The following is a 12179-nucleotide window of genomic DNA, read 5'->3' as shown; positions in this document are numbered from 1 at the left end:
GCTGACACGTCCTCTATCCCCCACCTTGCATTATATACTTCCACTTCCAAATGTTGCTGACACGTCCTCTATCCCCCACCTTGCATTGTATACTTCCACTTCCAAATGTTGCTGACACGTCCTCTATCCCCCACCTTGCATTGTATACTTCCACTTCCAAATGTTGCTGACACGTCCTCTATCCCCCACCTTGCATTGTATACTTCCACTTCCAAATGTTGCTGACACGTCCTCTATCCCCCACCTTGCATTATATACTTCCACTTCCAAATGTTGCTTACACTTTCTCTATCCCCCACCTTGCATTATATACTTCCACTTCCAAATGTTGCTTACACGTCCTCTATCCCCCACCTTGCATTATATACTCCCACTTCCAAATGTTGCTGACACGTCCTCTATCCCCCACCTTGCATTATATACTTCCACTTCCAAATGTTGCTTACACGTCCTCTATCCCCCACCTTGCATTATATACTTCCACTTCCAAATGTTGCTTACACTTCCTCTATCCCCCACCTTGCATTATATACTTCCACTTCCGAATGTTGCTTACACGTCCTCTATCCCCCACCTTGCATTATATACTTCCACTTCCAAATGTTGCTTACACTTCCTCTATCCCCCACCTTGCATTATATACTTCCACTTCCAAATGTTGCTTACACTTCCTCTATCCCCCACCTTGCATTATATACTTCCACTTCCAAATGTTGCTTACACTTTCTCTATCCCCCACCTTGCATTATATACTTCCACTTCCAAATGTTGCTGACACGTCCTCTATCCCCCACCTTGCATTATATACTTCCACTTCCAAATGTTGCTTACACTTCCTCTATCCCCCACCTTGCATTATATACTTCCACTTCCAAATGTTGCTGACACGTCCTCTATCCCCCACCTTGCATTATATACTTCCACTTCCAAATGTTGCTTACACGTCCTCTATCCCCCACCTTGCATTATATACTTCCACTTCCAAATGTTGCTGACACGTCCTCTATCCCCCACCTTGCATTATATACTTCCACTTCCAAATGTTGCTTACACGTCCTCTATCCCCCACCTTGCATTATATACTTCCACTTCCAAATGTTGCTGACACGCCCTCTATCCCCCACCTTGCATTATATACTTCCACTTCCAAATGTTGCTTACACTTCCTCTATCCCCCACCTTGCATTATATACTTCCACTTCCAAATGTTGCTTACACTTCCTCTATCCCCCACCTTGCATTATATACTTCCACTTCCAAATGTTGCTTACACTTCCTCTATTCCCCACCTTGCAATATATACTTCCACTTCCAAATGTTGCTTACACGTCCTCTATCCCCCACCTTGCATTATATACATTATACTTATTATCTATTGTTATATATTCTACCAATTAATTATTAATGTTTTATTAAACATTGCATTGCATTTTACTCCGTTTATAAATGTATTGTATTCTCAGTTATATAATAAACTATACTGTAATGTAGTATTATTATTATTCTGTCGATTTTAAACATCATTTAAACAGAAATAAGTTACTATTGCTGGAATAATTCAAAATGTCAACTTTGCCTCTAGAAATTGACCTCTCAAGGTTCAATGTCTAGCCCTCATTACGTGAATGAAGGTATGGGCTGTAACATCCAATCAATATCAATGTACAATAACCTCTAAGCACTGCTCAAAATATCTATAAAATTGAGTTTAATTTTAGAAATGCCTGTATGTAAAAACGCATCTATCATTTCAAATACCCCTAGAGAAACTTACTATTTAGTAAATACATTTATGTTAAAAATAATAATTGCAATGTACTAACAATCAGATAAGACTTGTCTTCTAGAATGAATCTACAAGATTAGAGTATTATTCAATAATGAGGATTATTAGACAAATTTGTACTGATAATACGATTATCATTAGCGGCCATTTGCAATTACATGGATTAGCATGTCATTATGATGTACTTCTTGATGTAGAGTGCATCAATAGTCCACTACTTGGTTGCTAATTTGAGGAAATTGTTGATTCATTAATTCTAAACTGAATTAATGTGCACATAATGTTATTATTTGATATTTTGTTCAAATACTAAGGTTCAAATTGATGAATATTCCAGAAAAGCTTGGGGGATTCCCCAACATTTCCTCAGCTTTATTTTCTAAGTCTGATACTTAGGATTAGATTTATGCATGTATATCTGTATTTATGATCTTTAGCTTTACTTGATGGCATATTATTGTTACATCTCTATTTATGTCATCCCAGGAAGATTACTCATCTCCATCATTCAGAATTTTTATTTCTTAATCAAATTTGTGTTTTTCGAATACTGACATAAAATCCCTTCATATCCAGCATACTGTCAAATAAAAAAAAAAACTGGATTTCAGCTACTCAACGACTGTTTCAAACAGTGCATTTATATAACGATGAGAGTTTAAGTTAGTATTAAACATATTTCAGTTTTTCTGCCTTCATGCAAACTAAATTCAAATATTATAATGAGCGAAAAATTCAAAATCAATGATAATGTACATTGATTTTGAAATTAAGATTATTGATTTTATATGAAAAGGAAGAAGAAATTACATTTTTTTTTAGAAAAATTAGTTTGTTTATTCATTTTAATTTCTTGGTAATAAAGAAATACGTTCTTAATAGCTGGCCTTTTTTAATTGAAGGACAAAATTAGTTTTTTAATTATTTCAGCAATAATTATCCCAGTTAATTATATTTGTTAAATTTATTTTCAGGCAATTGCTCTACCACCCATGTCAAAATGGCCGCACCAGAATGGATTTACTTTCACTACCTGGTTCCGATTGGATCCTGTTACCAACATAAATGTGGACCGGGACAAACCATACCTCTTCTGGTATAATATGCCATCTTAAATTAAGTCTACTTAAGCAATACCTCTTCTGATATAATATGCCATTTTAAATTAAGTCTAAGCAATACCTCTTCTGGTATAATATGCCATATAAAATTAAGTTTAAGCAATACCTCTTCTGGTATAATATGCCATCTTAAATTAAGTCTAAGCAATACCTCTTCTGGTATAATATGCCATATTAAATTAAGTTTAAGCAATATGTGAATTTTTATAAGCCGTCATAAAACTCACAACTAGTAATAAATAAATCATTAACAGCTTAATTTTCCATTTACAAAGTCTCAAATGAGTAATTATTTTACTCTTAACTGATAAATGTAGTTGTAAATGTTATGAATACCACTAATAAACAGTCTATAAAAATGAATGTAAAATTGAAGAGAGTTTAAATATAGAAATAAAGGCTTAAATATATTTAAGTAGGAAGAAATTAAGTTTCGGTTTTTACCAATTTTTTGTTTCAGTTTCCGTACAGGTAAAGGTGTTGGCTATTCAGGTCATTTCATGGGGTCATGTTTGGTCATTACATCGGTCAAAGTGAAAGGAAAGGGATTCCAGCATTGCATTAAATTTGACTTTCAACCAAGAAAGGTACATGTTCAAACTCATATGTACTTAGCAATAATAATAGCTGATTTTCTGATACGACCATCCTTTGGTACATTTACTATAAGAGACAGTTTGTACATTTTTCCCCTATACACCATTTATTTTATATTAAAAACATCCATACACATGGTTTCAAATTGATTGGAATTGTACTGAGAAGGCTTGAAGCTACAGTAAACCCGGGAGTACTTTGGGTTTTGTAAAAGATTTTTAAAAATAATAAAATATTTGTATATCTATATTTAAAAGATAATACCTTCACATCACAGCCTAAAGTAAATGCAATTACTGAGTAACTTATTAACAAGGCTCTTTTTTTTTCATTTAAGTGGTATATGGTTTCTGTTGTACACATCTACCATCGGTGGAAGAATAATGAAATCAAATGTTTTGTCAACGGAAAGTTGGTGTCATCTGGTGAGATGCCATGGCATGTCAATGTTAATGAGGTGAGTCACTTTTAAGACTCAAAAGTCAAATTTTACAAGTTTATTGAAGTAGACAATAACATTATTGTATTAAATATCTGTATATGACCCTTCTGATGTTAGCCTCCAAAATCATGGAAGCTATTTGTTACTGTAAAATTGTTATAGAATTGTAATGTCATATTAGTATTTTCATATTCTCTATATTTCACTAGTCCAGCCTACAAAGTCTAGTGAAAATCACTCTGGTCTTTTAGTCAACTTTCTATAAGTTAGTACATCCTTACTTCCTAAGTCAGTACACCCTTACCAATTAAAAAATTATATTAAATAAAAATATATAGAGTAAACAAATTGATTAATGTTTTATTCTATTTTTTGTTTCAACAGCCATTTGACAAATGCTTTCTTGGAGCAGCACCATCTGCAGACAAAGAGAGGACATTCTGTGGCCAGTTAGCTTGTGTTTACCTGTTTAGTGAAGCTCTAACTCCACAACAGATAGAAGCTATATATCTAATGAATCCCAATTATAAAGTAAGCAGTTTCTTATTCTTTTGTCTGTCAGTTTCATCTACAGAGCATTTAATAAAAAGAAAAATGAGTTACAGTGTTTACAATTACAATTGTAGTGTCTACAATTACAACCTTCAGAAGGGACATAAAGGTTTTGGTCCTGTGTGTATAATATTAATAAAGAACTTGGTACACTATTTAAAAAGATTGTTTCCCAGTTTGCTGATCATGATCCTGGGCTGGTCTCCCAGGAGAACAGTCTTGTACTGAAGAGGTCAGCCAGTATAACCATTACAAGTACCATCACGCACTACTAACTCTATCACCAATACCATACAATTTGTACCGGACAACCTTTCTTGTATACACTAAAACATTTTCTTGCAGAATCACTTCAAGTTCCCATCAGAGAGTGATGTTAGTCTGTCAGAAACTCATAAGAAAGTGTTGTATGATGGTAAACTTAGCAATGCCATTGTGTTTATGTACAACCCAGCAGCCACTGAGAGCCAGTTATGCCTTGATTCCTCTCCTAAGGGAAACCCATCATTTTTTGTTCATTCTCCTCATGCACTAATGGTTCAGGTAAACCACTTTTTTTTTTTTTTAGAAATACGTAAGAGCTTCACAATAACTCACTATTTGAAGTTAAAAAAAAAAAATACATAAATATATGAAAAGGAACAAGGTAGACCTAATATGTTATTCAATTTATATAGTTTGGTTTCCATGGTGATAGTTAATTGTCTTATTGGTTGTTCAAAGAGGGCAGCATTCAAAACATTTTGATGAAGATATTTGATAATTGAAAAAAAAAAAATACAAATTGTATACAACTAAGTGGAAATTGATTATTACCTTATTGTTGTGTCATTGATGAACCAAAAATGTGAATTTATTTTTGTTTGTAATCTTTTTATTTTTAGGATGTGCGTGCGATTGTAACTCACTCTATACACAGTACTCTACACTCAATTGGTGGTATCCAAGTGTTGTTTTCACTATTTACACAATTAGACTTTGAAACTATGGATGGCACCATTGATGAAAGCGCTTGGTATGTTTCTTTAGTTTCATTATAATTTTTCTACAGTTTTACATTTTTCTTTTATATTATTAAATCAATATTGAGTTGCAGATGTTTTAAGTTTGCTAATTGTGTATGTATTAATTAAATAAAAATTGTACTTTTACAGTATGACATTGTTGAATCTACTAAGTGACTTATTGAAAGGTTCTCTATGCACCCAGCAACAGATGTTACAGGGCAGAGGTTTTGTTGTTTTGGGTCACTTGTTGCAAAAGGTAGTCTTTTTATATATTATTAACAGCTGATTATCAATGAGCCCATTGTTTGTAGCATATTTGATGAGAATCCAAAAATATGTCAGCAATTTTAAAGAAAGATGCAAGTGTCTAAACCACCCAGCGATATGCTGAAATGTATGTTACATAAAACTGTCTTTAGTACAAAGGTTCATCTGGATCTCTGTATAGTATTCATGAATAAAACAGCCTGTTTCTGATTTTTTTTAAATTCAGAATTGTAACTTCTAAAACTTTGGGGACCCCCTGTAAATGCTTTTTATTATACTTAAATAGTGTATTTAATAGCTGGATGTTTAGGTACATGTAAAATTCACTGTAATGTTTTCTTTATTCAATGTTAAACTGATTTATTTTCTTACAGGCCTCGAATGCACATTTCACAAATGATGTTTTGGAATTATTTATTGACCTTGCAAAGTATTTCAACACCTTGCCCACTGGCAATGCGCTGCTCCGAAACATAGTGGATCACATACTGTTCAACCCAAACCTGTGGATTTTTACCCCTGCTAAGGTAAGCTTGTTTTCCAGTAAGTTTAATCATTGTCCAAGTTACAAAGTTCATACTTATATTTTATACTTTCATCTTGTTAATTTTTACACAATTCTTTTTTCTTTAGGTTCAGATATCACTGTACACATTCCTAGCAACTGAGTTTGTGAACCAAACTGTGATATACACCAGTATCCGCCGTGTTTCTACCGTTCTTCAGCTAATGCACACGCTTAAGTACTATTACTGGGTTATCAACCCAGAGGCACGTAGTGGTATTACTCCTAAAGCAGTTGGTAAGTATACTTTGTTTTCCTGGTACTTTGAATAAGTAATGTACATTTTGTAGTAAAAATCATTGTATTATTTATGGCAGAAACATGCATTGTATTTTGTATTCAACAATAAGTGAGATGTTTCCCTTAAATATTTCACAGAAGTCAACACATATTTGTGGTATGAATATAGATAATATGGCCACTCAAGCATACACACTTTACAAATTAATTCGCTTAACCACAGCCATTTTCATGATGATAAGATAACTTTTAATTTGCATATTTAGATGGTACACGACCAAATTTGGAAGACATGAAGACGATCCGTGGACTATTGGTACAGATTGCCAAGCAGCTGATTCTGAGGGAGAAGTCGGCCAATGATGATGAGCTGCAGAGTGTTTTGAACTTTCTCAGTACAGTACATGAAGTGAGTTTACTTTTCTTTTTTCTCGAGACACCATCACTTCAAATGGAGTGCAATCTATTTATTTGCCACTGAGTTTGTGACTAAAGGTCTGTCTACACTATCAAACTAGTTTGACAAAAAAATGTGTGTGTGCCCAAAAATATGGTAGCGATATTCCCAAATATGGTAGTGATATAACATCATCTCATTTTTTGTCACATAAAGTTTGATATTGTAGACAGAGCTTTTGTCACAAAGTTAGCAATATAGACCCATGAAACCAACTTACTCAGGTAAATAACAAAGTCTGAATGAACCCTATGTAGAATAGGTGGTGTGACAGCATTTAATGATCTATTTTACCACACTTGATCTTACCGTTGTGGTAGAAAAACTATTGTTTACTTAAATTGCAATTTTTCTAGGATGAGAATATCCGAGACATCCTGCAGCTCTTGTTGTCACTCATGGTGGAGAATAACACAAGTATGGCATCAGCATTTGACAAGAAAAATGGAATCAAGTGAGGACACACCCAGTTATTAACTTTGAATATATTATTACATTCATTGCAATACACGGCTAAAAATGAAAATACAGATACGGTGGGAGGGGAAAAAAATGAAAAATTGTTGAAATGCTTCTATGAATGTAATTTGCTTTGTTTAACAGAGTTGTGTTCAAGTTGATGGCTTCTGAGGATGAGCAGATTAGAGCAATGTCTCTTAAAGTACTAGCACTATTCCTCAGTAGAACTCTTCTTAAGTAAGTACTTAAGCCATGGACCATCATCACAAATGGTCTTTTTTCTACATACATCAATCTGCATACCTTATAGATAGAGGGCCCCTGAATATCAACTGGCATTAATTTGTCCAGCTGGAAGGTTTACGCTCTATAAATAAATTTGAAATAAAAAAATAAAATAAATGTTTTACCATTGTAGAAATTTTATTTAATACATTTCTAGATACAGTACTTAATTGTCATTGCTTTTGTTCTCATCAGACATAAATTGGATCTTCTTCATGGCCATAACCTGTACTCACTCATTGGGGAAAGGCTAATGCTGAGTACTTCAGAGTTAACACTTACAATGTATAATGGTCTGTTTGAGGTGAGTAACAGTATCTAATAAAGTGGGTACTTAAACGCTAAGTGTGGGTAACAGGGTTAAATGTTAAAATGGCTACTGATTTAAACTTAACAAAGATTAACTGGGTAACATAATTCATCTTCATGTCTAATGATTGTCTCATAATTCATTTCTGGAAAATGTTTTTGTTTTAGCTTTTGACTGAGAGAGTGTCCATACAAGTACAAACATCCAGGCATACAGAACCAGATAAAACTTACAGAATAATGAACCCAGGTGAGGACTAGACATTATGGCATTCTATACACACTACAGTGTACTAATGAACAATAGTTCACAATGTTAACCAATATTTGTTTTGTTTCGTAATATTTATTAACCAAGAAAAAAAAAAAGTATAATAGTACATTTTAACATAGCATATTTTTTTTCCTTTTTGGTTAGGATCTGGTTTAGAAGTTAAAACACTTGTCTCAATCAGACCCCTCACAAAACAAAATATTAGAAATAATTGAATACAAAAATGCAGTTAATACCCATTACTTCACTGAAACCAGATAACTTGTTTCCACATTTTAATGTTTACTAAGTTTTTCACTCACTTGTTGGCTAGTATTTACATGAATATTTTATATATTTTCAGGTATGTTCCAAATCATTGCTAGATTACTGCGTCAATCAACTCCAAGTCCATCTGTACAACATGTCAAGAGACTCTTTCTGTCTGACATGATCTTGCTATTCAACCATAGTAGAGAAAACCGAAGGTATTTTATATATATATTCTTTTAATTAAAGTGCTTTTATCTCAACCTTAACCTTATCTACCAGCCCATTCAGTCTTTAATATTTACCCAGGTAAATTGATTTATGGGCACTAATTTTGGTGGGTAGGAACCAGCTTAAATGGTTAAATAAGAATGAATGGGCCCTATGTGATAAACTTAATTCTAGGACACAAAACTTTCCATTTATGTTATTTTTTGCTTTAATTTTCTTTTTCTGCAGAACACTCTTACAATGCTCTGTTTGGCAAGATTGGATGATAAGTCTATCATACATCTACCCAAAGACGGACGAAGAAAAGAAAATAAGTGAGATGGTCTACTCACTCCTACGTATGCTGCTACACCACGCCCTCAAGTATGAATGGGGTGGTTGGCGTGTCTGGGTCGATACTCTTTCAATCATTCATTCTAAGGTTGGTTATTTTCAATTTTATTTTGAGAAATTCTTAAAAACACCCTCCTACTGACTCTCTGAAAACCGGAAACTCTATCAGGTCCCAAATTCATTAGAAACACGTTCCTAATACCAGACTTTCCAGAAAACCAGACATTTTAGGCCAGCCCAGAGTTTGGTATTTGGAGAGGTGACTGTAATAATAAAATGCATGTTCTAATCAATTAAATTGTGTTTCAGGTATCGTATGAGAACCATAAAATTGAGTTGATAAAGGCATTTGAACGATACCAGAGACAAGGAGAGAACAGCCCAGGTGGTGCTCTGTCAGTCTCTGCAGTCATGGATGACACTTCTAACCTCCGTCCACCTGAACCCTACAGTCTCCTATCAGCTATGACAGGTGGAGATGGCACTGACATCAACGTCTCAGAAGAGTATGCTGGTAGTGATGCTGGAGCTGATATTACAGGAAATGAGGTGAATTCTGGGGGAGATGCAATTCAGGGTGGAGAAGATGGTAAAGCAGCTGAAGGAAAGGATGAAGCAGAAAGTGAAAATACAGAACAAGCAGAAACAACAGTAAAAGTAATAAATTTAAATTCAATTGTACTTTGGTATATTGTACTATTTATAGAAATCATAACAAATGGAAATGATATTTTCACCGATATGATTTCATGAATGGATTTATATTTAGATTGTTACTACTGTTATCTTTAGATAAACTTGTATATATTTTTCCTAAGACTTTTACCTATATATCTTTTTTATATATCTTTTTTTTCTTTAAATCTTGATAGCAAGAGACATCTGAGCAGGTAAATCACGTTGGTGAGGTCACACAACAAGGTCAAGTTAACTCAGCTCAACCAGGCCAGTACTTTAGTCCAGGACCACATAGAGCACCTTATAGAATACCAGAGTTTAAATGGTCTCTTATGCATCAAAGAATGATGTCTGACCTGTTGTTTGCTATTGAAACGGATATACAAGTTTGGAGAAGGTAAGATCTTATCATATATGAAGTGCTAAGCCTCAAATCATAATGGTTGTGTAACAAAGTATACCTTTGTCTGTATCCATACAATGTTACTTTTCATCTGGCCTAAGATATGCACAAAAGTTTGTTTTTTTTATTCCATTCATAATGGTTGTGTAAAATGTATCTACCTGAGATGCATAAAAGTTCCAGCTTTTTTATGCTATCTGATGGGAGAGTGTTGACATAATATTAATAGTCTTTTCAACAACAACCAGTAGTTCATTTTAGCTGTCAAAATTGGGTCCAGGCCCAACCCGCTGGATCTCCCCTTGGCCATGCAACAATGTATCAACTATGAGAATACATTGGTAGAATATTTTTAAGATGCTGATTTCTTGTTGAGATTAATTCTGCAAACTATGTATTTAGTTCAGAGTGCTTGAAGGTAGGATTTATTATTTTTTAACACATTTTTAATCTCTTTTACAGCCACAATAGTAAGACAGTCATAGATTTAGTCAACTCTGCTGAGAATATAATCTTTGTCCAGAATGTTACTCAACTCATCTCACAGATCTCTGACAATCTGATATATGCCTGTGGTGGAATCCTACCCCTTCTTTCAACAGCCACATCCAGATCTGTAAGTTTTAGTTTGTGTACATTTTTTCCATTTCATACAGAGAACTGTAAACTACAGCTATAACATTGGCATATGTTCAAGGCTCTCTTTGGTCTTGTTCTGGTTGTAAAATAAGTTTTCTAGTGTAGGATAATAACTTAAAAATAAAGATCCAGTATACAAATTTGGCTTGTGTGCACTTAAAAGAATCTTTTAGAAAGAGTATGTTAATTTCACCCCTTGTCGTTTATTCAACCCTAACAGTCTAAATACTTTGTTATAGAAAGTTTGATCTTAATTTGACATTTATAGAATGAGACTGATGTGATCGAGCCGACACAAGACCTTCCTTTAGATGTTGGTATCACGTTCTTGAACAGAATCATTAACCTTGTTGATGTACTGGTGTTTGCCAGCAGCCAAAACTTTGGGGAGCTAGAAACTGAGAAAAACATGAATAAAGGTGGTATCTTAAGGCAATGCTTAAGGCTGTGTAAGTTTGTTTGTTGGTTGTTTTTCCAATGTTTAATACTGAATCTGGTGAACATAACAATTCTTGTAGCCGCCTTCTTCTGAAGACACATGGCCGTCATTGACGGATACTTAGTATTGGTTGACTTCACTGCTGGTGTACTCAAGATCTACGTTTATACCATGCTATACACCATGACACTAAAGATGTATGCATAATGATTTATTTTGTATTTATCTACAGCCTGCTATTGTGCAATCAGGAATGTTCTAGAGTGTAGGTTTAGACAAAGCCCAGCATCAGCTGGAGCAAGTATACGCAGTGGACAACTAGAGGAAAGTCCTGGACAACGATTGCAAAGTGTTATTAATGCCACACATCCATCACCTAAGGTAAGTTAGACTTGTTGCGTACAGCTTGCACATTGATAGCTTGTTGATAGAGAGATGGCATGTGGGAATGTTACATTTTGAATGGAGAGATGAGATGGAGAGGGGAAGGAGGAGCTTTCATGGTTGGTGGTTGACCATTATATAATGAATTAGGGCTTTGGGTGTGGAGATATGTAGGTGTATAATGAACGGATGATTGGACCTGTCCACATTGAGATAAAAGAGGATACCTGTAGATGAAGAGAGTTGTTGTTTGCTTGATAAAGTCATTGGATGTACTGTGTGCTGTGGCTTTTTATGCATTTGCAGTTTATAACATTTCTTGAAATTAATTGTGTTAGTGATTGTGATTGACTGATGTTTTCTAAGGTCTGTGTGTTAGTGATTGTGATTGGCTGATGTTTCCTAAAGACTGTGTGTTAGTGGTTGTGATTGGCTGATGTTTCCTAAGGAATATGTGTTAGT

General features: G+C 34.3%; 2 protein-coding genes across 3 annotated transcripts in view; both read left to right on the top strand.

Moving 5' to 3' along the window:
• The window catches only part of LOC144843708 (neurobeachin-like), a 101657-nt gene that overhangs the window by 16353 nt on the left and 73125 nt on the right, over nt 1–12179 (top strand). Inside the window, exons 6-26 of one of the 2 annotated variants that reach the window (XM_078700602.1) lie at nt 2761–2882; nt 3368–3494; nt 3842–3961; nt 4331–4477; nt 4844–5041; nt 5383–5513; nt 5653–5761; nt 6147–6299; nt 6406–6574; nt 6844–6986; nt 7391–7488; nt 7638–7730; nt 7974–8082; nt 8256–8337; nt 8705–8828; nt 9070–9262; nt 9484–9825; nt 10047–10249; nt 10718–10871; nt 11163–11343; nt 11566–11714. In XM_078700602.1, the coding sequence (XP_078556728.1) occupies nt 2761–2882; nt 3368–3494; nt 3842–3961; nt 4331–4477; nt 4844–5041; nt 5383–5513; nt 5653–5761; nt 6147–6299; nt 6406–6574; nt 6844–6986; nt 7391–7488; nt 7638–7730; nt 7974–8082; nt 8256–8337; nt 8705–8828; nt 9070–9262; nt 9484–9825; nt 10047–10249; nt 10718–10871; nt 11163–11343; nt 11566–11714 (3147 nt within the window). Of the gene's footprint in view, nt 1–2760; nt 2883–3367; nt 3495–3841; nt 3962–4330; nt 4478–4843; nt 5042–5382; nt 5514–5652; nt 5762–6146; nt 6300–6405; nt 6575–6843; nt 6987–7390; nt 7489–7637; nt 7731–7973; nt 8083–8255; nt 8338–8704; nt 8829–9069; nt 9263–9483; nt 9832–10046; nt 10250–10717; nt 10872–11162; nt 11344–11565; nt 11715–12179 lie in introns of both variants that reach the window. The other variant, XM_078700601.1, reaches the window with a different exon arrangement.
• The window catches only part of LOC144843730 (AN1-type zinc finger protein 2A-like), a 78130-nt gene that overhangs the window by 20953 nt on the left and 44998 nt on the right, over nt 1–12179 (top strand). The window lies entirely within an intron of this gene.

Source organism: Antedon bifida, chromosome 5 (assembly GCF_963402885.1).
Source record: "Antedon bifida chromosome 5, ecAntBifi1.1, whole genome shotgun sequence".
In the NCBI taxonomy this organism is placed as follows: Eukaryota; Metazoa; Echinodermata; class Crinoidea; order Comatulida; family Antedonidae; genus Antedon; species Antedon bifida.
Note: the sequence above shows the minus strand (reverse complement) of the source record. Positions and strands in the feature narration are given on the sequence as shown.